General features: G+C 49.0%; 3 protein-coding genes across 7 annotated transcripts in view; 1 reads left to right on the top strand and 2 right to left on the bottom strand.

Annotated features, from left to right (window-relative positions):
• Positions 1–1885: 1885 nt before the first annotated feature.
• On the bottom strand, positions 1886–14450 carry Efcab12 (EF-hand calcium binding domain 12). The gene is made up of 11 exons (XM_076841276.1): positions 14354–14450; positions 12123–12556; positions 11990–12007; positions 11133–11318; positions 9762–9918; positions 7864–8049; positions 6969–7169; positions 4314–4455; positions 3992–4013; positions 3022–3065; positions 1886–2144 (listed from the first exon to the last, which is right to left on the bottom strand). The coding sequence occupies exons 1-11, from the start codon at positions 14448–14450 to the stop codon at positions 1886–1888; spliced, it is 1746 nt and encodes a 581-aa protein (XP_076697391.1).
• Positions 14451–16046: 1596 nt separating this feature from the next.
• Positions 16047–26405, bottom strand: Mbd4 (methyl-CpG binding domain 4, DNA glycosylase). The gene is made up of 8 exons (XM_076841167.1): positions 26134–26405; positions 24144–24370; positions 22680–23500; positions 20376–20453; positions 20165–20299; positions 19441–19590; positions 18929–19032; positions 16047–18303 (listed from the first exon to the last, which is right to left on the bottom strand). Exons 1-8 carry the CDS (start codon positions 26224–26226, stop codon positions 18226–18228), a joined length of 1686 nt encoding a protein of 561 aa, XP_076697282.1. The 5' UTR covers positions 26227–26405; the 3' UTR covers positions 16047–18225.
• A 237-nt stretch (positions 26406–26642) lies between these two features.
• Positions 26643–27677, top strand: part of Ift122 (intraflagellar transport 122) — a 55472-nt gene continuing 54437 nt past the window's right edge. For all 5 annotated transcript variants that reach the window (XM_077106173.1, XM_077106172.1, XM_077106171.1 and 2 more), the window contains exon 1: positions 26643–26768. In XM_077106173.1, the coding sequence (XP_076962288.1) occupies positions 26728–26768 (41 nt within the window). In that variant the 5' untranslated portion in view covers positions 26643–26727. The remainder of the gene's footprint in view (positions 26769–27677) is intronic.

The following is a 27677-nucleotide window of genomic DNA, read 5'->3' as shown; positions in this document are numbered from 1 at the left end:
CATTCCCAATTGCACCCTTCTAACCATGTGTCTATCCTGCCCAGCTTTAAAATTGTTCTTGATTTGTTTTACGTAGCTTTTGTTTTTAAGATCATTGTGAGAATCAAATCCAGGAGAAAAAAAAAAAAAAACCTTGATTCTGCCACTCAAACACAATGCAGATGTCCTTGGTGATCTTGCCAGTAGTTGTTCCAGGAGAGAGACGGGGACAGACGCTAAACCGGATTGTGTTAATGACTGAGAGGTGGGGGGAGGAGAAAGCGGTGCATGTTGACAATGTCACCAGGAGGTTTTTGGCTGTGAAGAGGAGTTTGAGGAGATCAGAGACTGGCAGTGTCTCGTCTGGGGTCACACAGCCGGCAGGCAGTAGGGTCGGGATGTTATGGCTGTGGCTACCCCACATCGTGAATGATGTCACCCTGCAGCTGTGTGACGTTCAGTGGGGCGTGGGGACACATTGCAGGTGGCTGCCCGTGGGAGGCCTGTCATGACAGGGTTCATCGGGGGAGGGCTCATGAACATGTCTCTACTTTCCAAAGACCCAGACTTGGAAGCAGGAGCCCCATGGCTCAGTCTTCAGGATTGAGGATCATGCTATCATCTCATTTAACAGCGGTGGGGACATGGGTCTCATCCTGCCTGTGGCTTCCCGCGTGCACTGACATCCCATGAGGAGAGGCGGGAGGTGCCATGTCGTCATTGCTGTCAGTGTCCCCAGGAATGTCCCTGCTGTAAGTCCCCAGCCTCCGTCTTCCTGAACACTCCTCTGGCCAACTGCGTGACTCTCTGGGGACACATGTCCCCTCTGAACACTGGGCACCCTGTGTCCCAGGGAGAGCTGGCTGACATGATGGCCTCTGGCCTTAGCCTAAGCCACTCCATTTTAAACCGAACCTGCAGTCTCGCCAGGCCAGCCACAGAGCCCCCAATATGTCACCCAGGCACAGCCTGATGAAAGCAAGTCCCCTTCCACAGTCAGTCCTGGTAAGACTCAGAGGGAAGTCCCTGTCATTTGTCTCCGCCCTGATAAGAGTCAGAGGAGAGAGATCAGGTCAGATGTCCTGACCCTAGAATGAAAGACGTCACCAAGAAACCCAGGAACAGTGATAGGGATTGAAAGGGTGGGCAGATGCTCCCCAGATTTTAATATAAACATGGGAGCCAATGAACGGACATTAGAGCCGGCGACACTGATGCCCACAGGCAGGGGACCCTGAGGACGACCTGGATGGACATGCCAGCTCTCCTCACCCTCTGCCTGACCCTCTGCATCGTCCTCAAACTCTACAGCAACCTCTTGACCCTGGTGCGGACAGCAACTGCTCCCGGGACAAGCCTCTATCGGTCCCTGCGTGGTCACTGTGGTCTGAGTGCGCTTCGGCTGGACTTAAGGCCCCAGACTCCAGACTAAACCTAGCACTCACACTTGGCACGCTGAGGGAAGGCGTGTAACAGGTCTGTCGTGGTTAAGTGTGTTGACAGCGCTTTGCATCGACCTAGAATAGTTGGCTGTGAATGGATCATGCCTGTGGCAGTGCCCAGCATTAAGGATGGTCATTCTTTGGGGCTGGGGACAGAGCTCAGTTAGTAGGCCCTGGATTCCATCCCCAGCACCACACACACACACACACACACACACACACACACACACACACACGGACCTATAGAGTGGAATTGTATTAAGTGATTTGAGTGAATAATGCAGAAGCTCGTGAACATTCTTTCTCTCTCCCCTCGACTGCGGATGTCACATTTTTTCCCACTGGGACACTGGCCCAGGCCATCCCCTGACATTATTTATTTTTTCTGGCTCTTTGACACTCTGGGTCCGTGGCGCAGGGCCCTGGCTGTCCTGGCTGCTGGCTCCGGGTGGCTGTGGAGGGCACTAGCTGATGAAGTACACCTTGGTGCAATCATAGTGGACACGGGTCATGTCACTGGTGTCCCTTAGGGGCCACCATTGGTTAGGGTGGTGGATGGCTGGGTAGACTTGGTGGTTGGGTCGGACATGACTGAAGAGGGCCAGGCTGTTCTCCTGGGCCACAGTGGGCAGGTAGAGCCGCAGCTTATCCAGCAGGTGACCCGGCCAGAAGGAATTCGGGTGAGTTGTGGGGGAACCACTGGGGCTCTTCTTCTTCAGCCTCCTGGGGAACAAGAGGACGCAGGGAGGGCCGTCAAGGGGGACAGGCCAGGTGGACGTGGAGTGCCACGTGACGCACCTCAGATCCCCAGGTCTGGTCAGCAACGAGCACCCAGTGGCCCACAGAGCTGTCCTTCCTGAACGTCACACCCTAAGCATATGGCTTGACCCCAGCCATGGACACTCTGGATTGTTCTGTGATTTATTTATGTGCTGAGGTGTCGGGCACGGGACCCAGGCCTCCTGCTGCCCAGGCCCGACTACTGAGCCGCACCCCCAGCCCCATCCAGGGTTCTTTCTTTCTTTCTTTTTTTTTTTAAAGAGAGAGTGAGAGAGGAGAGAGAGAGAGAGAGAGAGAGAGAGAGAGAGAATTTTAATATTTATTTTTTAGTTATCAGTGGACACAACATCTTTGTATGTGGAGCTGAGAATCGAGCCCGGGCCGCACGCATGCCAGGCGAGCGCGCTACCGCTTGAGCCACATCCCCAGCCCCTTCCAGGGTTATTTCAGGGTGGTGTTTGGGGTTCAGTCTCTGGGGCAGAGGTTCAAGTCCCCACTCCACCCTCAACTAGGACTTTGAGCAAGAGACTCCACCTTTGTGGACATTGGTCTTCTCGTCTGTGATGTGCATGTGCTGAGAGCAGCGGCTTCGTGGGCTTGTGGAGACGATTCAGATGAGTGAACCGTGGAAACTTCCAGAAGCAATGCCTGCCTGGGGCCCTCTAAGTGCTACTTCACTGTCCCTATGGTCCTGGGCACCGAGACCCCATGCTGTGCCAGGAGCCCTGGGCCCCGTGCAGAGGGGCCCAGCCCCAGGCCCCTGTCCTGGGGGACGCCAGCCTGCCCTCCCACCTCACAGGTAACAGAGCAAGGGACCAACCTGGCAAATTTCTCAAAGTCCGTAAAGCACATTTTCTTCGTTTTGAACAATTTCCTAATGGAGGAGAGAGGGGGAGAGAGGAAGGCATTCTGTGAGGAGAGAGACATCCGGGCTAATGGGGAGCAGGCGACCAGGGGAACACGCTGGGGCTCGGCTCCCAAGACCTGGCCTTGCCCCTGGCCTGCTGGGTGACAGGGAAGTCCCATTCTCTCTCTCAGAATGGAGGACCCGTGGTGGTTAGTAGCTGCTGAATCTCAATCCCTTTGGCCACCCGGACTCCGCCTGCCCCTGCCAGAGCCCAGCCCAGCTTTGTGGACAAGTGGCTAAACCCTGACCCTTCCCAGCCTGGGCCAGCAGACATCACTAACTGGTCACTGCGCTCTGTCCCAGCAAGTCTCCATCCGGGGCCAGATGTTTTTCTGTGGTTGTTGTATATTTTCTAGGCGCTGGGAATGGAGCCCCACTCACTCTACCTCTGAGCCACCCCCCGGCCCTGCCCCCAGAATCCTTTATAAACTAAGGAGCAAAGGACAGCCAGTGTCCCTCCTTGACCTGGGGACTGTGCCTTATCCCTGACACCTGGGGCCCATCAATGGACAAAACTCCCTTTCCTTCCTGAGCCCCTGGGTAGGAACTGGGGCCAGCCACCTGGGGACTGGGAGGCAGTCGGGGTCCTGGAGGCCACCACTGCCCGGCCCACGCCTCGCTCTTCCCCACCAGGCCTCCCTACAGCTCCGGAGACGCCTCTCGGGGCAGCGTGAAGCCACCCAGCACCGTGACTGAGTGCGACCTGGGTAAGGACGGGGGTCTGTCCTCGAACCCTCGGGGTGTGGCAGGAGCTAGTGTGCCCACTTTACAGATGGAGATGCTGAGGCGCCAGCAGCGAAGGTAGAAAGATGAGGGTTCCACCCCCGAGCAGCAGGGCGAGAAGGGAAGGCCCCAGTGTCCTGTGACTGGGAGAAGTGGCCTCCCTGGGGGTCTTTCTCCTCAACCTTGTGAGTGGATGAGGCTGTGCTCAGGAGGGGATGGGGGAAGGGAGGTGAGGAGGCCGGGACTGGAAGACATGGGTGATACTGGGGACTGGCCAGTCCAAGTGAGCCCATTAGATGAGGTGTAGACACTGGCACCCAGTACCAGTACTCAGTCACCCAGCACCAGTACCCAGTCACCCAGCACCAGTACCCAGTCACCCAGTACCAGTACCCAGTACCCAGGCCCTGTGGCTCAAGGGCTGGCAGCAGGGCCCATGGCGAGGGCGAGAAGAAACAGATCTGGAAGGAAGGCTGCCCGACCTCTCGGCCCCAGACTTCTTGAAGCGCTTGATGGGAGCCATTTTCGGGGTCATCTTCCAGTCAGAGTAGAAGCCTCCGGGCTGCCGGATGGGGCGCACCTGGCCCTTGTGGAAAATAATCTTGTCTCCAGGGTACAGCAGAGCTGCGAGCGGCAAGAGAGACAGACAGGGCCATCAGGCCAAGATGGTCCCTTAGCTAAGACTTTGGGGTCAGATGAGGCTTAAAAAATATATATATATGTTCACAATTTTCCTTAAAATATGTTTTCTTTCTTTTTTTCTTTTTATTATCTATTTTATTTTACGTTGTTAGAGGTAACAGATGTCTATTACCTTGCTGGAGTTAGTGGTCATATGGGTATATGCACGTGTCCAAACTCACTAAATTGTATACACTAAGTATGTGAAGCTTTGGTTTTGGTTTTTGATATATCAGTTATACCTCAAGAAATTATTTAAAAAGAGCTGGACGTGGTGGCGCACGCCTGTCATCCCAGTGGCTTGGGAGGCTGAGGCAGGAGGATCATGAGTTGGAGGCCAGCCTCAACAACTTAGAGAGGCCTTAAGCAACTCAGTGAGACAGGGGATAAAATATTTTATATTTTAAAATATAAAAAAAGGGCTGGGGATGTGGCTCAGTGGTTGAGTGCCCCTGGGTTCAATCTCTGGGAAGAAGAGAAAGAAGGAGAGGGAGGAAGAGGGGGAAGAGGAGGGGGAGGGGGAGGAGGGAGAGGAGGGGGAGGATGGGCCCCAGGGGGGAGGGGGAGGACAACATGAAGGAAAAGGAGAGGAAATAAGAATCCTCTTTCAGGCTTAGTTGCATGTTGGACCTCACCCTCTGCTTTGGAGCATGTTCACAGTGACCCGTCCCCGTGTGCCTCTCAGAGGGCAGCGGCGTGTGGCTCCTCCCTTGGAGGGCAGGTAAATCCACTGCCCTCCAATCCCCCAGCAGGGAAGCTGCTCAGAGCAAGAGGCAGGGGACCAGTTGTTCTTTTTTTCTGTTTGTTCGTTTGTTTTCTCTCACGTTAGAAGACACAGGATATTCTTAGCTAAATTATTCTGATTGCCTCTGACAGTTGAGTACATATCCAAAAATATTGATGGTGGGAGAGCGTGTGGGTGGCCAGGTTTCTGTAACTTGGGGAGCTGAGGAGCTGTGGAATCCCACTCCAGCTCTGTGCCTGGCTTTGCTTGTTATGCCACTGTTTCTAGTTTCCTGGGCTGTTGTGGTGCGATTCTTTTCTTTTTTTTTTTAGATGCAAGCTGTCTTTTTAAATTTTGTTTTTACTAAGGCAAACAACTCCTTTTTTGTTTTTTACCTTTGGTGCTGGGGATTGGACTCAGGGTCTTGTGCGTGCTCTCTGCTGGGCGAGTGCTCTACCACTGAGCTACACCCCCAGAACCAGTCTGGCCTCTGACTGGGGATCCTACTGCCCCAGTTCGTCAGATCTCTGTCCTATACACATTATTTCACTTTCTATTTTTAAATGATAGTCGGTTCACCCACAAATTGCAAAAAACAGTGAACAAGGCTGGGGTTGTGGCTCAGTGGTAGAGCACTTGCCTAGCATGCGTCAGGCGCAGGGTTCGATCCTCAGCACCACATAAAAATAAATAAGTAAAATAACGGTATTGTATCCATCTGCAACTAAAAATATATATTTAAAATAAGTGCAGAGAGGGTTGAGCCCTCTCCAACTCCCTTCAGTGCTCATGGGGCATCTGGCTGCAGTACGTGATCAGGAAAGAGCCCTGCGTGGGCAGTGTGGCTCAATGGATAGGGAGAGGCTGGTATATAAGGGTCAGCAAAGGCCAGCCCTGGCTGTTTTGGGACAGCGCAGGGGGCAGTCGTAGGAGAAGCAGGAGGACTCCGCCAAGACTCACGAGGTTAATCAGACCTAGTCTTAGGGCGGTTTTCTCCTGAGCTTGACTTTGTCTCACAGATCTCCTTGGGAGAGTTTCTCTGATAAGGCAGAATGTAAAATATACTGGCCCAGGGTCTCCACCTTCCTGCCAGAGTTGAGCTGAGCTTGCCCTGAGATGGCAACATGGGAACATTTTATGTTCTAGAAAAAGCAACAGAGGTTCTACTCTATATTGGTTACTTGGGGAAGATGAGGAGGCTGAGTAGTAAGAAGGTTTCGAAGAAAGGGAAGGGAAGATGTACAATATTAACATTTTCAAAAGGCACCCATGATTTCTTTTCTCTCTCCCTCCCTCCCCCCACCCCTTTTTGGTTGGTACGGGGGCTGGAATCCAGAGATGCCTTACCACTGAGCCACATCCCTAGCCCTTGCTATTTTTTGAGACAGGGTTTCACTAAGTTGCTTAGGGACTTGCTGAATTTTTCGAGGCTGGCCTCCAACTTGCGATCCTCCTGCCTCAGCCTCCTGAACTGCTAGGATTACAGGTGTGCGCCACTGCACCCAGTTCCTTCAAAGCACAGAGACAGGGTCCTGCCTGCTCATTTCGTAAGTCATCAGGGAACGTGCACCCCCGCTCTCCTCCCTCCTCCTGCCCAGCACCTGCCCCCCCAGGCCACAGTGGCTTGGCGGGGTGACTTCTATCTGGAGAAGGACAAGCCCAGGGTGATCGCCACCCTCACCCTGCCTAGGGAACATGGCAGCAATCCTGAGGGCCAGCCGCTGAGCCTTACCTCTCATGAGGATGTCCTCCGTCAGCGGGAGGCTGTAGGACTCACAGAGACTGCAGCACTGCAGGTAGACCAGAAAGACGTCCTTGCGGGCCTTGTTGATGAGCCCCTGCATGTCCCCGGGGATGGTGGACGGGAGGCAGTGAGCGTCAACCTGCTCCTTCCCTGGGTGCACCGGGTGAGAGTACTGGACGGAGAGGATGAAGGGGGGACAGAGGGAGGCTCCCCTGTCTTTGTGCCCGGGACCTTCCTCCTGGCCCGAAGGCAGGAGGAGGGTGGTCTTCACCTCCCCCAGAGGCCCCCAAGAGGGGAAATGGAAAAGCAGCTGTATTTCAGGTTCCAAAGACAGTGACTTTGAAGAAGAACCCCCCATGGTCAAGGTCACCCCTGAAGAGCCCTTGAGTTGAGCCCACGGTTGTGTAACATGCACGGAAGGGCACTGTACAGACGCTCTGGAGGAGTTCTATTGAAAAATGGCTCGAGAGGCTGAGGCAGGAGGATCACTAAGTTCAAGGCCAGCCTCAGCAACTTAGGGAGGCCCTAGGCAACTTAGCAAGACCCTGCCTCAAAATTTTAAAAAAGGGTAAAGGATGTAGCTTGGTGGTAAAGCACCTCTGTGTTAGGGTCTTGCTAAGTTGTCAAGGCTGGCCTCCAACTTGCAATCCTCCTGCCTCGGCCTCCCAAGCCTCTGGGATTACAGGTGTGCAGCAGCATGCCCACCTTCTTCTTCACCACAGTTTGCAAGGCAGGTATGGTTCTTATTACACAGGTAAGGGGCGGCGGGGAGCTCAGAGAGGGGAAAACACCCCTTCCAAGGGTTCTTCCATCCAGCAGGGTGCAGGGTGCTTGAACCCAGCCTGGCCCGTCCCCAGTCCCCATGCCCTTCCGAGCCTGGGGGGTACCTTGTACTGCTGCTTCTTCTCGTAGTACCGCCTGTCCACCTCCTCCATCTCCTCCAGGGTCATGGGCCGAGCCTCTGTCTCCACGTCCACCTCGGGCACCGTCAGAAGGTCCATCTTGGGAATGGTGGAGTCCTTTTGTTTACGGACGGAGCTCCTGAGGCAACTCTTCTCCTTATCCACGTCTAGTCGGAGAGAAGAGACGAGGAGGGAGGGACTGAGAGGCTGCTGGCCAGGGAAGCAGGTATCCAGTGACACTGAGCAGAGCCAAGTCAGCCCTCTGCTCCCGCGCCACGTATTTGGTCGGCGACCATCTCAGGCACGCATCGAATGTCCCTCCTTTCCCCCCTGATGGCCCCCTCATCTCCCTACTCCACCCTCCCCAGCCTTCCTGGTAACATTCTCATCCTCTGTTGCCCTGTTTCCTCCAGGTGGCTAATAGGACCTTTAAAAAAATAGAAACCACGCCATGTGCGGTGGCCCACGCCTGTCATTCCTGCAGCTTGGGAGGCTGAGGCAGGAGGATCGCAAGTTGGAGGCCAGCCTCAGCAAGTTAGTGAGGCCCTGAGCAACTTAGCAAGACCCTGTCTCTAAATAAAAAGGGCTGGGGGTGGGGCTCCGGGGTTAAGTGCCTTGGGTTCAATCTCTGGCACCAAAACAAAAACCAAAAAACCAAACCAAAACAAAAAAATCAAACTATACCATCTCATTCCCCTGGCTTCTCACTGCGCTGAAGCCCAGAGCCTTTCTCACTGGGCCACAAGGCCCTGTTAGAATATGGCCTTGGCTTTGGCTGACCCATTCCTGGCTGCTCGCCCCTCACTCACTTCCCATGGCGACCCTGATTGCCCTCTGTCCTCCAAGCCTTTCCTGCCCCAGGGCCTTTGCCTTGATAGTTCCATCTGCCTAGGACGCCTTTTCCTCAGACTGACCTGAGGCTGGCTCCTCAATCCCTGGGTCAGCTCCAGTGCCTGCTTCTGGGACAGGTCTTCCCCAGCCACCACCCTCTGACTCTGTCCTACTGTCTTCAAGCCATGGTCACCTGTGGAACCCTTGACTCATAAGCTGTTGAAGGTAAGGGCTTTAGCTGTTCACTGCTGTGTTCCCAGTTCCTAGAACCGTGCGTGGCACATAGTAGGTGCTCAACAATATGAGAATAAATGGGAAAATCCTTTGCTCTTACCCTGATTCTGCCCTCACTGCCTTATGCTGACACGAAATCTGAGCCTTACTTCCTTCTGTTGAGACTGTGGACAGGTGGGCATCTAGAAATGCTAGCACTTCCTCCTCGGATCCCAGGTGCCCAAACTCTTGCCTCTTCAGACAAAACAAAGGGACATCCAAATCCACCTACTTGCCCACTGCCACTACTACTTTTTAAATTTTTTTTTTTTTTTTTTTTTTTGGTGGTGGTACTAGAAACTGAGCCCCGGTTCTACCCCTGAGCCACATCCCTGGCCCTATTTATTTATTTATTTATTTAATTTTGAGACAGTCTCACTACATTGCCAAGCCTGGCCTCCACCTTGCCATCCTCCTATCTCAGCCTCCCCAATCACTGGGATCAAAGATGGCTCGTGACTACTGTGAGGATGCTCACGTTCCCTGGGCTCTGACGAGATGGAGACCCTGCTCAGGCAGCTTGGGACTGGGGAACTGGGGATGGATGCTTGGAGGGGGCTCCCCCCATACCAGCGAGGATACTGGGCAGCCCACTTGGTGTGACGGGGGTTAGTCCTGTGCCAACTCTTCACCTATAGGAGGGGCCCTTCTGCTGCCCTTTTAAGGGCTCCTGCAAGTTGGATCTCAGGGAGGGTGAGGAGACCCCCCGCAAACATGGAGGAGACTCTGGGGCCTCCTGCGCCACGCTGGCTCCCAGGACGGGTGGGGTACGCACCCTCTCTTCTAGTGCGCAGGGTGCTCCTCTGCCGACTCAGCGACCACTGCTTGTAGCTGTTGGCCAGGTTGTCCATGGTGATGCTACTGTGCTTCCCCAGAGAGCTGAGATAGATCACGATGTCCTCCACCTCCTGGCCACTCAGAGGGACTCCGGCCTCGGGAGAGAAGAGGAGACACCCGGTCTGGCAGGCTCCCGTCCAGACACCCTGCGCTGCCAACCAAGGCCTGGCCAGTCTGGCTCCACCCTCCACTCCTCACTTTGGGGTTTATCTGCAGCCACTCCCAGTGTCCCCGCCACAGGAGCCCAGAGCCCTTCACAGTTCCCTGCTCTCTGCCCGCAAACTTCTCTCCTCCTTCCAGGCCCAGGCCACATGCCGCCGTCTTACAGAGCCAGGCCCTGGGGTCCCAGCCTTCCTTGTACCAGTCTCCATGACAGCATTCACCAGGTGGGTAGGAAGCATGGTTTCGCCTTTCTGTCATCCTTGTTGACAAAGAGCACCTAAGGCCCCCTTAACTGAAGTAAAATAGGACCAGAAACAGTGTACACCTGATTCTTTTAAGGATAACGAGCAACTTTGGAGGGATATGATGCTTGCCAGCAATACGGGATGTTCTAGAAGTTTTAAAGGAAATATAATTGTGCTCCTCAGTGTCTTTAGATAATTGTCGTTGTCCACTGAAGTCACCTTAAACGGGGATCAGGACTCTCTGGGATTAAAGGATTTAATATTTTGCCTTTTTGTTTTTGGGGATTAAAGAGTCTCTCTGAGCAACATCCCAGCCCCGACGTGGGACTCCTGACCCCATGACATGTGACTGGCACGACTGGGGAACTGGACTTTTAATTTTATTTATTTATAACCGATTTACATCAGAGCCGGTCAGAGTGGAAACGGGGAGAAGGTGGTCTGTGGGCCGGGGGCATCACTGAGAAGTCCTCAAGAAGGCCACACCTTGGGCCATCACAGAGGCTCTGAGTGAGAAGCAAGACCCGGATGTGATTCATACCCAGGAGAAGGTTCTAGAAGGTTCAGGAAGCGGGACTGAAGGCCCAGCTCTGTCTGGGTTCAGTTCTGGGGTCTGAAGGGCTTAGTTTCGGGCCCTGTGTAGGGTCTTTTAAGGTCACACTAGTGCAGGGGTGTGTTTTTTTTTTTTTTTTAATTGTCAATGGACTTTATTTATTTGTGGCGCTGAGGATCGAACCCAGGGCCTCACACGTGCTAGGCCAGCGCTCTACCGCGGAGCCCCAGCCCCTGCCCTCCCTGTGTCTACTTCTGAGCTGACCCAGAACCTGGGGAGAGGGGCCGAGGGGAGGTGCAGCCTCCTCCCACCCACCGAGGCCCAGCCAGAAGACGTGGGGGCTGCTCACTGCCTTCAAAGTCATGATGAACTCCTCCCTGGAGATCCTCTGCTTCCAATCCCCGTCTGCCTTGTGAAACAGCTCCAGGACCTTGACCTTGTGGCTGCGCAGGAAGGAGTACATGTCTGACAGTGCGGGGGGCTTGGGCAGCCGCAGACGGGGCACCGATTTTGGAGAGGCTTTAACGGTTTTTACCTGGAAAAGGCAAGAGAGAGGGGCAGAGGGGAGAATTTAAATGAGATGGACCCATGGGACGCAATCTCCAGGAAGACCGATGGGAGACAGCAGCTCTCAACAGAAGGACAGAAGATGGAGAGCAAAGGAGGATGCAGGGCACCTGTGTTTTGCTGCAGAATACATGAAGACAAATTGTGTGAGCCTCGGTTTCCTCATCTGGAACAAGAGGCTTGGACAAGAAGCGCTAAGATTTCCCTCATATGCACATCTCTCCCATCATGAACACAGCCCCAAGCCCCAGGCAGGTAGGCAACACTTTTTTGGGGGAAGAAATAAAGGATGCTGTGAATTAGATATTTCTCTACTTACAGATGAGGAATCAGGCACAGAGAGGTAAAGCGATGTGCCCAAGGTCACACAGCAGGTAAGCTACAGAGCTGCATTTCTAACCCAAGTCCAGTGTTTATTCATAGACTCTGTGTTGCTGGGAGAAAAGTGTGGGATAGACCCATGACATTTGGGCTTTGGCTATGATAATAGGAAGAATTGACCCTGAAGTTTCTAGTCTAACCAACCCAAATAATACCAGGGAGACTGCAAAAATAAGAAAAATGTCAACCACTGATTGAATGCTAAATATTTCTTGCTTTAAGTCACTTTGGGGCAACTTGTTATGGGGTGACAGACACACCTCTCTTTCTGGACCTCTGTTTGTTCCCCTGTGAAATGGGTTGAAGCATCCCCCTCGTGACCAACCCAAGGGATGAAAAATGACAACTTCACCGTTGTCGTCTGATACAGGGGACAGCTCACCATGGCTGCCTTGAAAGTACGCAAGGCGAGGTCCCTCTGGGCGTCAAGCTCTCTGTGGATCATGTGCAGCACCTTGGCCTCTGAAGGCGTGATACTGGGTTTGTTCTCCAGCCACCGCTTCACGTCACCAAACGACTCCAGCTCCTTCCGGAGCACCAGCCTGCGGTTCAGCCAGGTCTTCCTGTCCTCGGGCTGCCCTTGGATATCACCGTTTTCTAGGGCTTTGTAGCTGGGGACGGGTGGCGGGGGTGGCGTGGGCGGGAGGGTGGGATCCCTGGGCACTGGCTCCTGTCTCTGAGGCAGGTTGATGATCCTCCGGCGACTCTCGGGCAGTTGGAAGTCCTTCTGCTTGAACTGCCGGAAGCAGTGCTCAATGATGGGATCGGAATCAAACAGGTTGCTGACATTTTCCTCAAAATCTGACAGCTTATCCTGGTAGATCCCTTGGGAGAAAGTCAAAGAGAAGTTGCTTTTTATGGATGGATTTTTTTTTTGATGTGATTGGCACTCACGATGGCAGGCACCAAGCTAAAGACTTTACCCACTTTCTCTAACAAACTCCTTTTCACCTCCAGCCCCCGCATTGATACTCCCATTGGATATCAGAATGAACTTGGAAGAATGAAAGTCTGATCTGATCCACTCATCTCAGGCACCACAGCACCTGTGGGAACTTGAGTGCCCGGATCTAAGTCCTGGCCCTGCCCCTTCCTGGCTGCATGATCTTGGGCAAGTCACTTGACCTCTCTGGGCCTCACTTTCTGCATCTGTAAAATGGGGATAATTAAAGTACAACCCTACTGGGTGGTGGTGGTTTTCAGAATCGCTCAATTGATGAAAGTTGCTTTGTATGTGACCTGAGTTTCCAGTTTTCAGATTAGCAGTGTCCTCTGAAAGGCAGAGGAGTCCCTAAAGTCTCTCCCTGGCTGAGAACTTTTTATTATATGGTTTCTAGTCCAAATGTCACCCCGGTGCCTACCCACCACACCTTCCGCATAAAACTGCATCCTAATGTCCCTTGGGGTCCTCTGTCCATCAATAGGAAAGCAAGACAGGCTCCTATGTGACAGAGGCTGCTGTCACATAGTCACAGGTGCAGACTGTGAACATGTTGCCTCTGGATTGAGGAGGAAAGCCCTCAGAGGTCCATTCCCTGCCCAGGTCTGAGACTCTAAAATGTCCCTGGCAGACTTTGCCTCTCTTTGTACACCCCTGGGGACATGGAGCTCTCTGCATGACATTGTGAATGCCTAATTGTGGCTTCTAGAAAGGACATCCTTAGATTGATCCAGAACTGGTTTCCCAGAAACTCCTACCCCTTGATCCTACTCCTCCTGATGGATGATCTAGAAAACACGCTTGCTCCCATTTTTTCTGGGAAAGTCTGTCTGGACATGAATGTGTTCATGAAATTTTCCCTTCTCTTGGCTTGTGATTCAAATCTCTGGCTAAGTCTCATGTCACCTCTCTGGCCACTGTTCTTGAGGCCCTGTCTCCCTGCTCAGCCCTTAAATATCGGTGTTCTCTTCTTTTTTCAGAGAATCTCCTCTGCTCTCCTGTTTTGATGACCCTCGTGCCAAGGACACCCATACCAATATTTATGATGTGAAACCAACTCCTGTTCTATTCATCCAGATGCTTCTAAGACATTTCATCTGGGTGGCTTCCAAGGATCTCAAGCTCAGGAGTTAGGTGACAACCAACTAAAAATGAATTTGTCTCCATGCCCCTGGGTCCAACTAGCCAGGTCCTCCGGGCTAGTGTGTGGCTCTTCTCCTTCTGCCTTGGGGAACTCCTTTTTTACCTTTAAGGCCTGGTGTAAAGATTTTTCTAGCAGCTTGGAACTGTTCCTCCAATGTCCCCTACATTCAGCAGATCTCTTACTCCTGAGGGACACCCCTGAACCCCGCATTCACCCCTTCTCATTCTGTAATTATCCATTTATCTCTGTCCTTCTGAAGCTGCAGTGGTTTGCCAAGAATTTAGCCTGCGGTGACTGTCTTCAGAACCTTGAAGTTTGGAGGTGTCTTCCAAAGACTCCGCTAACCAGGCTGCAGCATGGAAATCTCAGAAATGCACATGACGACGGGCCCGACTCTCTGGAAACCCCTCACCCAGCAGGAACACGGCACAAAGAGATCTTGGTCCGTCCTCACCCTCACCCCCACATTCACACGTCAGTGGGGGGACTGAGGCGTCCTACAGACGACATGCTGGAGGAAGTCAGCCTCAGGACTTACGCGGCGGCTGCAGAAACAGAGTCTGGTAGATCCTGTAGTAATAGTCCAGGGTCTCGCGTCTGGGATCGGGGGTGGGTGACAAAACGTCTGCGTTCATGGGGCGTTGGCTCGTGGCGGGAGCCGGCGCTCTAGGAAAATCTCTCTTGGGTTTCGAGAAAGGCGCGCTGCTTTGCAAAGAGTAGCAACAACCCGTTGCCATGACAACCGACGCCGGGAGCTGATTGGCCCAGAGCGCCCAGGTGGGAGGAGCGCGGGGCGTGGCCGCCCGCCTTCCCTCTCAGTTCCTCTCGGCCCGTCCTGGTCTGATCCTGAATTTGCAGGAAACCAATCGCGGGCTTCCCTGCAAACTAGGGTCTGGGCAGATGTCCACGCCTTTACTTCTCGGGTTTTCTCACCCTAAGAACAGGCCCTGCGAGCTCCGGGATGTCTGAAGCACCCCTCAACACAGCGCGCTGGAGGCTGGGAGCCAGTGCTGAGCGATTCTATTTATGCGGAAACCCAGGACAGGGCCACCCAGCAGAATGTCCACTCATCACTGCCAGGGTATGGGGGGGCGGGCTAGGAATAACTGGCAACAGGTTGGAGCTTCTTTGGAAAGAAAGTTCTGGAATTATTGACGATTGGACAACCTTGAAAATGTACTAAAAACTACTGATTTTTTTTTTGTGTGTGTGCTGGGGATGAAACCCAGGGCCTTGCGCAGGCTGGGCAGGTGCTCTGCTACTGGACTACCTCCCTGAAGGGGTTAGGTGATGGATTTATACATTTTACCCCAAAAAGGTAAAAACAAAGCCACTTCAGTGCTGCTTCTGTGCTGGGCACCATCTTTACTGGATTGCATCATCTCTGGGACCCTCAATGCCAGAGGCAGTCGCGGTGGTGTTCCCTGGGGCCACCTGAAGAGCACTCTTAAAAGGAGGCACCCTTAAAGCACTTGTATGTGTGAACTTAATGATCACAATAACCACATAAAGGAGGCGGTGCTATCCCATTACAGAGATGAGGAAACAAGTCCCTAAGTCAGGCAACCTCACCTGCAAGAAAGGGGAAGGCCGGCCTAGAGCCTGGAGCGTGGGCAGCCCTTTGTGGTCCTGCCGAGCTCACCTCCATGGCTCACGCTATCAGTAGGGACATGGGGACAGGCCGGGATGTGTCATCAAGCCTGCAAGCAGTCATATCTGATGCTGAAGTCTGGTGAGCATATCACACCCTCCGCCCCTGACTGTGGCCCAAGGCTTCAGAGACCCTTCTACACCTTTAGCTGCCATTGAAAGGGACAGACAGCTCTGCTCCCCTTCATTACTGTGTCTGCCATTCTCTCTTCCTGCGAGAATCTCCACAGTCTTTTCTTCTTTGTCTCCTTCCCCGACAGAGGGTTTTCGTTTTGTGAATGCTGTTCAGATGTGATGGGTTAGTACGCAGTGGAGTTAGGATGTCCTGGGGAGGGGAAGGTGTGGCCGGTTTTCGTGTTCTCTGGTCAAAACCCAGCCTTCTCTAAAAACCTACAGTTGTTGGGGAGACGGACACACTGCATCTGATCTGCTCACACACCACCCTACAAGGCAGTTTCCCAAACAATTCATTCATTTTTCCTTTATCCAGTCAATTTAATTTTCAAATTAAACCTTAAAATAGCAATTGGTAATTAAGACTTCATAATTTAGGATTTGTATTTTTTTTTCGGGGGGGGGATTTGGTGAGTTCTAAGGAAAACATTTCAGTATTTGAACTGTATTATTACAATATCTGTAATAAAAATGGAATAAAACATTGGAGGTCCCACCCTCCACACTGGAAGATGAGATGGGTGTTTACAAAAGAATCAAGGTAAAGGATGAGCTGACTTTCACATTAACAAAATGGACTGGGGTGTGGCGGGTGGGGTGTGTGGGGAGGTGAGAGCAGACCTAACATTCCTAAGAGCCAGTGTGGAGCTATCAAGAACACGTGAAGGACGGCACATACCTATGATCCCAGTGGCCTGGGAGGCAGGAGGCTCAAAAGTTCAAGGCCAGCCTCAGCAACTTAGTGAGGCCCTAAGCAACTCAGTGAGACCCTTTCTCTTAAGTTAAAATACAAAACATGCTGGGGATGTGGTTTGGTAGATAAGTGCCCTTGGGTTCAATCCCCAGTTTCTTTGGAGTTTAGCATCATTTTTTTTTAATAAAAATATTTTTATTAGTTACCTGTCTAATACACTCTAAGACTTTTTTCTGTTTTGTATTTCATTTCTTAAGACCTCCATTAAACACAACCAGTCACCTTTCCAGACATATAGTATTAGTCCAGCTGAGAACCCAGTGTGTATTTGTGTATTTTCTTCTTTTAATTTTTTTTAAGTTGGGACGGATCTTTAATTTATTTACATGCAGTGCCGAGAATTGAACCCAGTGCCTCACACATGCTAGGCAAGTGCTCTATCACTGAGCTACAGCCCCAGCCCTTCTTGTAATATTTTCTTTTAGTTGTCAATATACCTTTATTTTATTTATTTATATGTGGAGCTAAGAATCAAACCCAGTGCCTCCCACATGCTAGGCAAGTGCTCTATACTGAGTTACAACCCCAGCCCTTCTTTTCTTTTTTGTGGTGCTGGGGATTGAACCCAGGGCCTCACACATTCGAGGTGAGCTCCCTACCACTGAGCTACATCCCCAACCCCAGTGTGTAACATGTGGGCCAGCAGTGGATCTTTGCTGGTGGGTGTGCTACAAGAATTTTTGTTAAATGACAATGTGATGGGACATTATGAAGTAGATGTTTATACTTATAAATTAGTTATAATTTAATTTTCAAATTATATTTTAAAATGGCAATTAAGACTTAATAACACTAATTAAAAAAAGGGGGAAGAAAATCTTAATCACCTATAATCCTAAGGGCTTGTGAGGCTGAGGCAGGAAGATCATGAGTTTGAGGCTAGCCTCAGCAACTCAGCAAGGCCCTAAGCAACTCAGTGAGACCCTGTTGCTAAATAAAATATAAAAAGGGCTGGGGATGTGGCTCAGTGGTGAAGTGTCCCTGGGTACAATACCCAGTACCAATTAAAAAAAAAAAAAGACTTAATAATTAAGGATTTTTGTCTGGTAATTTCCTTCTGAGATAAACATTTCAGTATCTGAACTATAACATTACAGTATCTGCAATAACAGTGACTTGGGAGGTTCACAAGTTCAAGACTAGCCTCAGTAACTTAGAGACCCTGTCTCAAAATAAAAAATAAAAAGGGTTAAAAGGGTTGGGGATAATGGTCAGTGGTAAAGGACCTCTGGGTTCAATCCCCAATGCCAAAAATAGTAATGATAAATTATTATTGTAACAAAAATGGCAAACTCTTTGATTCTTCCTAAGATAATTGTTCAGTAACATCATTTTCTACAGAAAGAGAAAATCAAATCTTCCCTCTAGCTGGGTTGATGGAAATCTGCTTTGTATTATTGATGACCCAGAAAAGCATTTTTCACTTTCACATTCCATTCCATTATTGGCAAAGTCATATACATTTTTAGGATTGATATCAAATAGTTTATTTTTTTAAAAAAATCTCAAAATATGTTCTAGAACATTCAGTAATAAAGGGCCACCAGTACCCCACACACTGAGAAAATACACATTGTGTTCCTAGATGGGCTAATTAAAATCATATTCCCGGAAAGGTAGCTCGATTGCCTTTAATGGACTTCGTAAAAACTGAAGTGGGGGCTGGGGGTGGGTAGGGAAGGCGGGGCGGGGGTGCTAGAGTGTGCAAGTCCCCAAGTTCCAGCCTCAGCACTGCAAAAAATAAAAGTCCCCCCTGTAAAAAAAAAACCCCAAACACACCCACTGTTTGAAAAACAGTGCACAAAAGATAAGTTTGGAAACTTCGAAGGGCTTTAAGACAGACTTAATTTTTCATGATTTTCCCAAAGCCAGTCATGGTATTTATTTAACTTGTGATCCTGGGGGTGCACCTGGAAAAAATACGACACATTAGGAGACAGGGGCCCTAGGTAAGCTATCATCAATACGTTTTTGTAAGATGGGCTTAGGAAGGTTTGGTGAGGATTAGCACATTATAATAATACACCTGAAATACAGATAATAGGACTGTGTCCTTCCAGCCCAGCTTGACCCGACCCTGCAGGGTGAATGCCTGAGGGCAAGTCACCAGTTGCCAGGATAGTGTACCAGGCCACCCACCAGCTGCCATCGGGACGCATTAGGGCTGGGTATACCCAACAGAACGGGCAGCTGAAGGAGGACCCAGTTACCACCCAAAACGGTCTGAGACCACCAGAGAAACCCAACAAGCAAACATTCTGAGCCCAACCTGCCTCCTCTTGACAGAACATAAACAGGGCAAGGCAGAAACAGGGTCAGAGCCATGCCCAAGGGTCTTTGGGGACTCAGGGAGTGTCTAATGACCCCCTTCCTGCTGCAGATGACCCCATGCCGCCTGCTCCCCTTGAGCTGGGTACAAACCTGGTCAGGACTAAACAGCACTTGCATGCAGTGAGTAGTTTGAGCCATAACTGTGGACGTTTTTACTTCTGGGACAAATGTGCGGGTTGGGCTAGGGCTGGGAGCGGGCCTCACCTGCTTCCACTCATTGACGCAAAAAATCCTGTAAGAGTCGTTGCCATATTTGCCAATCCCATGAAGCTCGATCGGATACTTCCACTGCTTTGTCAGGTACTCATCTGAGAATATAACACCCCATACATGAGCTCAGCTTCTAGGAAGCCACCTTCCATAAATGTGTGGTGACAGGGCGAGATGGAGAGTGTGGCGGAAAGGGACAGATAACCTTCAAATTCCTGCAGCACCTTTATGACTTCCTAGCCATATTTTGTGCTGTGCTAACTCGGCAGGGGTGACATCCTTAAGGACAGGGCTTTCTGATCCACTGACTTCTTTCCTAATTCTGCCCGCGTGGCCTGATGCTGCTGGACAAAGGTTTATTACCTGGGTTGGGGTGGGAGACGACAGTTTGGGGCAAGCAGGCTGTTCATAAATGCCTTCAGTGCTTGGGCCCTATTAGGGTGGCACCTGAAGATATCAACGTTCAAGGTGGCTCTATTTTTTTCCATTGGGCCTAAGAAACACACCTGAGAACTTGATAATGGTTTTGGCTCGAAGATCGTAGAGACCAAGAGGCTTCAGAAGTTCCGACACATCTCTCCAGTCTGCTGTTCTTGCTACCTCAGCCGAAGGGTATTTCTCCAGAAATTCCCAAAGCACAGGAATTGCCATTTTTCCTGGGAAAAGGACATACCAGTGATTATGAGCAAGATACTGGAAGGGCTTCTTTTAGGTTCAGGGAGTTTCTCATCTAGAAATCCCAAACAAAGGCTTTGTTTGTTTAACCACTGACAAGAGACCATTTTTTAATGTCAAATACCAACACTACTATTTGGCCAATAAATAGTCCAAATTCCGCTGAAACAGGCCTTGTGTGATATTGGTTTTTTAAATACTCAGATCACTAGGTAGCTGGTGGAGAATCACACAGGAAGCAAGGTGCATTCAATGACAAGAAAATGGTTTTATACAGGATACAGGGTGGAGAAATGCTCACTGGCTGATGTGCACTGATGACCAAACCTAACGTGGAAGTAGGAAATATCTGACCTGCCCCTTGATGCTAAAAAGGCCACTGGATGTCATCTAGTCTTCCTCATGGGGGCAGAGTTTGAGGGCAGAAAGGGAAGACCTTAGCTAAGGTCACAGACTTGAAATGGCCCTTGAACCCAGGCCTCCCTGAGCCTCAATTCACTGCTCTTTCTCCTGATCACATTGCTTCTAAGACCCAAATGACAAGAAGCCACCAACCTGATGTCCGATTGAGAAATATCGTCGCGATGAGAAGCTTCCAGGGATCGTGGAAAAGTGTTTCTTGGACAAGGTTAAAAGGTGACCGAGGAGGGGTCCATTTCTTAAAGGCTTTGCGTCGTGGGGGGCTGAGAGCTAAAAGACACACTGCATGAGAGTCGAGCACCCGACACTGACTTAGAATCTGATGCTTTCATTGGGGAAGTGATACCTTCTCTGTTATACTTGCTGGAAAAATACAAGCTCGTCTTCCTTTTTTCGACCTGTGTCCGTGGGATGGTGGTGTCTTCTGAAAAGGCACAGTGGACAGAGAATATGAAATTATGGTTTAGCTTAAAGAGACAGTCAAGGATCAAATGATAATAATAATTCAGGCATTATTCTGAGTACTTACATAAATGTTAACTAACTGAATCCTACTAATGACCTATGAACCTGGCACTATTTTAGCTCTACTTTACAGATAAGGAAATTGTGGCACAGAGAAGCTAAGTCAATTGTCCAGTGACACACAGCTAGCATCAGAACTCCAATTCAGAGGCAGGCAGTCTGGCTCCTGAGTCCAGACCCTTGGCCAACAGTCACACTCATTTCCTAGGATTTCTGTTTAGAGCTTGGGGCATTGAAAAATTGGAAACAGTATGAAATATTTTAAATTATGACCCATTTATTCAATGTGGTCATCAAAATATAAAATTATATATTTTAAATATTTTTAATATAAAATATTTTTAAATATAAAAAATTATATTTTATATTAAAAATACATGATTATTTTCTATTAACTTATAAATGAAAAGAGCAAGATTCTACATATGACCCCAATTTCATAAAAACATATATGTATGTTTACACATACATAGCGAGACAACTGACCCACGATGTCCCTATATATAGGATGCCAGGACATCATGGGTTAAAAATGACATAAACCAATTGAGTATGGTGGGGCAAGCCTTTAATCCAGTTACTTGGGAGGCTGAGGCAGGAGGACAGCGAGCTCAGGCTAGCCTCAGAACTGTCTCAAAAATGAAAAAATAAAAATACAAAAATAAAAGACACAAACCAAAATGGCATAATGGCTATTGGTGAGTGGCAAGTTTTCTTATTTTTAACAGTCATATTTACTTACTTCCTCCACTCATACCCTCAGAATTTGAATTGCAGTTAATAATACCTTGCATATGAATAGCACAAAACCATCTTTTCCATTCTTGATTTATCTCACAGTATTCTTGATGTGAAAAATGGGACTAGGGAGGGGTATTATTTATATTGTTCAGATGAAGAAATGGAGGCTTAGAAATGAAGCAACTATCCCCAAATGAAACTGGGACTGAGGACACTAGGACAAGTGTCCAGGTCTCCAGATTGGTCTAGTGTTTTTTGCTCTTCTACTTTGAGTAGATCAAACCCAGTAGAAAGAAAAAGAAAAATAAGTAAATAAATAAAGGGAAACTGCTCTTACCAGTTAGTTACTTGCTAACGTTTTCTGTGGGTTTCCATAGTTCGCTTAGCAATTTCTAGCTCAACCAATAAGAAAATCTTTACTATTCTTCTGGACACCTAGTAAGCTAAGGGTATTTCATCTTACTGAGAACCAAACTTACAGAATAGAATACTTTCATCTTAGTCATCCTTTTTAATATTTAATTTGTCCATTATATTAGTAATAAATCTACGTAAACCCCAATGCTTTCTTTTAAGATGCTCAGTCTTAAGGACAGACTTGGACCCTCTGAGATTCCCAGGTATACACGGCCATCTTCTGTCACAGGTAGAGAAATCCCAGGCACAAAGGAGACATCGAATTATGGGGGGCTTGAGATGAGAAATCAAGTCTAAGCCCCCACTCCACCAATTTGGCCCCCACAGGATTATTAAGTACTATTACTATTCTCCTTTAAGGGAGGTATTCATTATACCATAATGGCATAATGAATAACTAATACAGGGCTGCTCAGAAGATGTCCTTTTTATCAATTATTCACTGAGGTATTATAAAAGCCAAACAGCTCAGCTCTGAACTCTGTATTAAGAGCATATTACGAATAATAGATGAAGTATGTGATTATACTTCTGAATTATTTAGAACCCTTAGGCCTTTTAGAGAAGCACTACATTATAATAGAAGACAAAGTGACTGTGGTATGTACGAAATTAAATTGGAAGTCGCACTTCAGTAGTAAGTAACAGGAGATGTGCGAAGACACTGGCTATTGTCAGTTTGTGTATAAGAGGAATCTTCTGAGAATTTTTTACAAGTCTTTTAGTTTTCCTTCTAGTTTTAAGATGACTGGCTGGAAAGAGGATGGAAAGAAGGTCAGTTAACAGGGTGTTAGGATGATCTGAAGAATAGGTCTAAGATATAGCCTATTTCTTTGTCTAGACTGTCTTAACCATGGACAGACATGAAACGTAAGATCTGGAAGTGGAGCCTCCTCAGTCCATGGCTAACAGCATTAAATGCACTGAATACCATGAAATATTTTCTCAGAAGTAAAATCTCTCTTACCTTCTGAGCATTTGCTGTCTGTTTCAGAGCCACATTTTAAAAGGTCCATATGCAAATGCTCCTTCCTCTCCCCCTCGTCTCCTTTCGATCTGTTTTCCTCTGAGTCTAAAACCGTCTCCCAACACTTCTTGTTGCGTTCTGCTTCTTTGGTCGAACATAATTTGTTTGGGGCGCCAGAAGTTATTTGTTCAGAATGATCGTCTGATCCTGAATTGGGTGAGTTTTCTTTCACGGTGCTCTTGACTTTATCGGTCACACTGAGGGTCTTGTCGCTCACTCTGGTGTCAGAGATGCACAAAGTTCTGCCCAGCTCACCATCTTGGGCGACAGGCTCTCTTTCAGCATCTGTCTGGTCACACAGAGATTCTCCTTTGTCATTACTTTCAACAGAACCTGAAAGATTCTTTCTGCACCGTCTTTTGGTTTTCTTAATTGGAATTCCTTTCAAAATTGTCACCTTCCTTTTGGACTTGCTAACCTTCCTGGAGTTACCATCATTACTACCCTCATCTTCTTTCAAAAGCACCTGAATGGACTCAGGACTGGGCAGTCCCCTGCTATCTTGCAGCTCTGAATTACTACTGGGCAGAGGAAACACTTTCTTCCACCGGCTTCGTGTCCTGAAGTTCCGGGTTGAAATGTGATTTTCATTCTGCAGTTGGGATGTCAGAACTGCAACATTGCTGTCTTTAGATCTTGACCTGATGCCCCTTTTGGAAAGTACAGTAAAATCAAAATCTTCTGGCTTAACAGAAGTCTCTCCATGTTTGTGAAGATAATTAGCAAGTGAACTTCTGGATCTGAATTTCAGTCCTTGTGGGCTAGAAAATGATATTAAAGGAAACTTATTGCTAGCAAATATAAATGCCTTTTTTTTGGGGGGGGATACTGAGGACTGAACTCAGGGCCTCAGGCATAAGCACTCTATCACTGAGCTTCAACCCCAGCCCTTTCTAAAAATTCTATGTTGGGACAGGGTCTTGCCACGCTGTCCGGCTGGTCTCAAACTGCCTCAGTCTCCTGAGAAGCTGGGATTACAGGTGTGTACTACCAAACCCAGTATCAGTATGAGTGGCTTTTAAAAAAAGAACTGAACCACATTTCAGATTTCTAATTGATAATTTCCTAATGTTGTCATGGGCATTTCTCATTTGAAAAGAAAAAAAAGAGTCATAAAGGGAATTTTCAAATGGTTTCCTCTGTAATAGCACAAATAAATTCACACAAACATAACTCAAATGCAACTGCACCATTAATGTCATTCCAAATTGGAGGGACAAAATGTATGCAATTGAGCTCAAATTACTTGATATAATTAACCAGTCAGTCACAGTGAACAAACAGAATGCACTGGTAGGATGGCAAAATTAGCAAGAAGCCAAGATTCTTGCTATGTCTCCCCTCTACCTGTCTAGACAAAATTATTTGGCTGCACCATCTTTATTTACCACCTTGCATGCTCACCTGATAAAATAGACATCAAATCTTCCTGCTGTTTTCCCTGATAATCTTTGTTTCACGACTCTTTCCCATCCACACGGGACAGGCTTATGGCATTTGGTCACTGCGGTGTCACCTAACTGAGAAGAGGCGATGGCTTCTTGTAGCAGGGGCTCACACTCACTGATTCTTTTTATTGCTATTGGTCTTTCATCTTCTCCCACTCTTTCTGATCCCACAGCCACATCTCCCTCGCTGGAAAAACAAAGCACAAGTGATCAGCTCTTTACAATGAGAAGCTCAAGCTACTTGCTAGAAACTTTCTGGGTTAATCATTGCATACACCTATTTTAAAGTTTTCTTTTTGGCACCAGGGATTAAACCCAGGGGCATTTAACCACTGAGCCACATCTCCAGCCTTTTTTTTTTTTTTTTTTTTAATATTTCATTTAGAGACAGGGCCTTGCTAAGTTGTTTAGGGCCTCACTAAATTGCTGAGGCTGGCTTTCAACTCGGGATCCTCCTGCCTCAGCCTCCTCAGCTGCTGGGATTACAGGCACAAGCCACCGCACCCAGCTATTATAAAGATTTCTGATGACACCTGACCTAAGTTGGGGAACAGGAACTAATAGCTGACCTGTCAACCAGTGATCACAAGGACTACTTAAAGGAGTGAGTGAACCCCCTCTTCTGCAAACAAGTACAGGGGAAATTTTACATAGATGTGCATTTTTCTGAGTAAGAGCCTCTATCATTTCCATCAGAGGTTGCAATCCTTTAAAAGGCAAATAGTTTCTGACAAGAATTTTCCAATCTCCTTGATTCTTCATCGTCACAATAACCTTGTGAGGTACGTAGGACAAGATTTACTCTCATTGTATTGATAAAACCGAGTGATAGAAGGTTAAATTACTAGCAGAACTGATACCAGAACCCAGGCCTACTGTTTGGTCTAACACTTCTCTCCTGCACTGTTATTGAAAAAGTTCAGCAAAGTGTATCTTAACCACTAAATGATACATTTTAAAAGACATCATCTAATCCAACATCTTTTCTACAAACGGGGAAACTAAGAAAGAACTAGTGTCCAATAAGTATTAGAATCACAGTCTTCTGATGTAATTTAGGGTTAAATACTTTTGGGGAGCTGTAGGAATCTTATGGTAGCTTACTTAAGAGTTAAGGAAACTGAAACCTGGTGGAAAAGACTCAAATCTGTGAGTCCAAGAGCAGATCACTTAAGCTCTCCAATACTCATTTCTTCATTTGTAATAACATATTTACAAGATTAAAATTTTTTGAGAGCTGGGATTGTGGCTCAGCGGCAGAGCGCTCGCCTACCACAGCGGGACCTGGGTTCGATCCTCAGCACCACATAAAAATAAAGGCATTATGCTGTGACCATCTACACCTAAAAAATAAATATTAAAATTTTTTTTTTCTAAACGTACGCAAGTCATCCTACACTCATCTCTCAACATATCCAAGTATGCAACAAAGAACTGTGGTTTCCTCTGTTACTTCTCTTAAAACCCATTTTTGGGCTGCCCTGCTTACTGAACACATCTCCTCCATGATATTTGTAGGAGTTTCCAACCGAAGTACACCCCCTTTTTTTCTTTCTTTTTTTTCGGGGACTGAACTCAGAGATGCTTTACCACTGAGCAACATCCCCAAGCCCTGATTTTATTTTGAGACAGTCTCTAGATTGTGGAGGCTGGCCTCCAACTTGCGATCCTCCTCCCTCAGCCTCCGTGTGCCACCGCGCTCTCTACACGTACCACAAAAGTTCCCTGCTCCTCCCAGCTTTCTAGTCACCGGAGTAAAGAAAGTCTGGGACAACCCCAGGGCTCGTCCTACAGGAGGAGCGACCTTCTCCCGGAGTTATTAACTAAGCCTGTGGGCCTCCAGGTCTTTGTCGACCCTCTGCCAAAGACCAGAGGGCCCCACAGACCGTCCACCCCCCGTTCCCATTTTACAGGTGGTGGAACTGCGGTTCGGAAGGGGAAAGAACTTGCCGGAGGTCACACTGCAGCTCTGGGACTGGGTGGTCACTGGAGGCCATCGAGGGGGCGGGTCCGCTGTCCCCCAGGCTCGGCGTCTCCATCAAGGCTGAGCCAGTCAAGCGGGGCCCAGCTGCAGCGACAGGCCGAGACCTGCAACGGCCTGGGGGCGAAGCAGAGTAAGAGGTGAAACTTCCTTCGATTCAAGGCACCGGGATGCCACCAAAGCGTTAAGATAGGGTAAGTCTGTCACACTCCACAGCCGCTTTCCGACCGCCCCTTGGACCGCAGCCGCCATTTCTGTGGTTCCGCCAATCAAATCCCTCTTCAAGGAAGACGCTCCGCCCCCTCACCCGCGCCGACCAATCGCGTACGCCGTAGCTACACGCCCGCCTTCTGAGTTCCGGTTCCATCGGCGCTTTAGCTCCTGTGCGCGCGCCTCCTTGTAGACATGCGCACTCGGAGCTCTGCGGGCGCACGCGCGTAGGTGTTGTTGTGCGCATGTGCGTTGCCAGGGGTAGCGCAGGTAGCCGAAGTGGCCCGCGTAGCGGCGCCTGTTGCTGAGGCGGGGGTAGGAGGGGCCCCGAGGCGGGAGGAAAGCTGCGATGAGGTCCGTGCTGACGTGGAAAGATAAAGTCGATCAGTGGTGAGAAGCGGGGCAGTTGGGGAGGAGCGGGAGGCCGAGCCCGGGAGGGGATGGCGGGAGCCACTCCAGTGAGCCCTCGCGGTTGCCAGGGGCAACGGGCCTGCGGCCTGGGCTGAGGGCGCGCTGAACCCAGGTCCTTAGGGGCTTGCAAAGTTTTCACCCCCCCTTGGTGGGTGCAGAAACTGAGGCATGGGGATGGGGCAGGGGGTTGTGGCCTGTGGAGGCGGCTTTATACGTAACACGATCGGGTCTGGCCTCTCCTTGGCTCAGAATCCGTCCAGGGCTCAGGTCGCACCTCCTACAGTTGAGGCTGGCCTCCCACTTGCCATCCTCCTGCCTGAGCCTCCTGAGTCGCTGGGATTACAGACTTGCAACACCGTGCCAACCCCCCTCTCCTTGCCTAACTATGATTTTATATTTTCCCCAGAGACTTAATTGCTCCGTGTATAAAAAAAAATCAATATTATTTTCTTTAAGACCAATGTTCAACTTCAAGCAGGGAGAAACCGCCGTGTTTGTAAGTCGTAGCTAGATATTGTTGCTAGGGAACCTTTACACCTAAAAACTCGATTCGCAAGTATGGGGAGAGAGAGATACTTCAGATGGGCACAGAACCAAGATTTTCTCCTAATTAGAATGAAGTCCAGAAAAGAATCGGAAGAGTTTCTCCTTGTGATTCAGTGTTATTGAATGCCCCTGTTCCATTTTTTTTTCTCACCTAAATCCATCTTCCAGGGGGTACATTTTGGCAAGCACTGACTGACTGGATAGTTCTCAGCAGCTCAGAATCTTTCTCGTATTTATCTGATTATATTTATTTATTTATTTAAGTCTTGGGGATCAAATCCAGGGATACTTTGCCTCGACCAAAAGGACTACCTCTAGTCATTTCTTTTCTTTTCTTTTGAG

Source organism: Callospermophilus lateralis, chromosome 20 (assembly GCF_048772815.1).
Source record: "Callospermophilus lateralis isolate mCalLat2 chromosome 20, mCalLat2.hap1, whole genome shotgun sequence".
NCBI lineage: Eukaryota > Metazoa > Chordata > Mammalia > Rodentia > Sciuridae > Callospermophilus > Callospermophilus lateralis.
The sequence above is the reverse complement of the archived record's forward strand: the minus strand, read 5'-3'. Positions and strand labels throughout refer to the sequence as shown.

What these genes read in the sequence shown, in the direction of transcription:
- Efcab12 (XM_076841276.1), bottom strand. Translation starts at nt 14,450, where the DNA reads ATGAACGCAGACGTTTTGTCACCCACCCCCGATCCCAGACGCGAGACC. An exon ending in TCTGTTTCTGCAGCCGCCGC is followed by an intron (nt 12,557 to 14,353) that starts GTAAGTCCTGAG and finishes CTTTCTCCCAAG; the next exon opens with GGATCTACCAGGATAAGCTG. An exon ending in CCTGCGCACTAGAAGAGAGG is followed by an intron (nt 8,050 to 9,761) that starts GTGCGTACCCCA and finishes CTCTCCGACTAG; the next exon opens with ACGTGGATAAGGAGAAGAGT.
- Mbd4 (XM_076841167.1), bottom strand. Translation starts at nt 26,226, where the DNA reads ATGGAGACGCCGAGCCTGGGGGACAGCGGACCCGCCCCCTCGATGGCC. An exon ending in CAGCAAGTATAACAGAGAAG is followed by an intron (nt 20,300 to 20,375) that starts GTATCACTTCCC and finishes TGTGTCTTTTAG; the next exon opens with CTCTCAGCCCCCCACGACGC. An exon ending in GCGTCAATGAGTGGAAGCAG is followed by an intron (nt 18,304 to 18,928) that starts GTGAGGCCCGCT and finishes TATTTTTTCCAG; the next exon opens with GTGCACCCCCAGGATCACAA.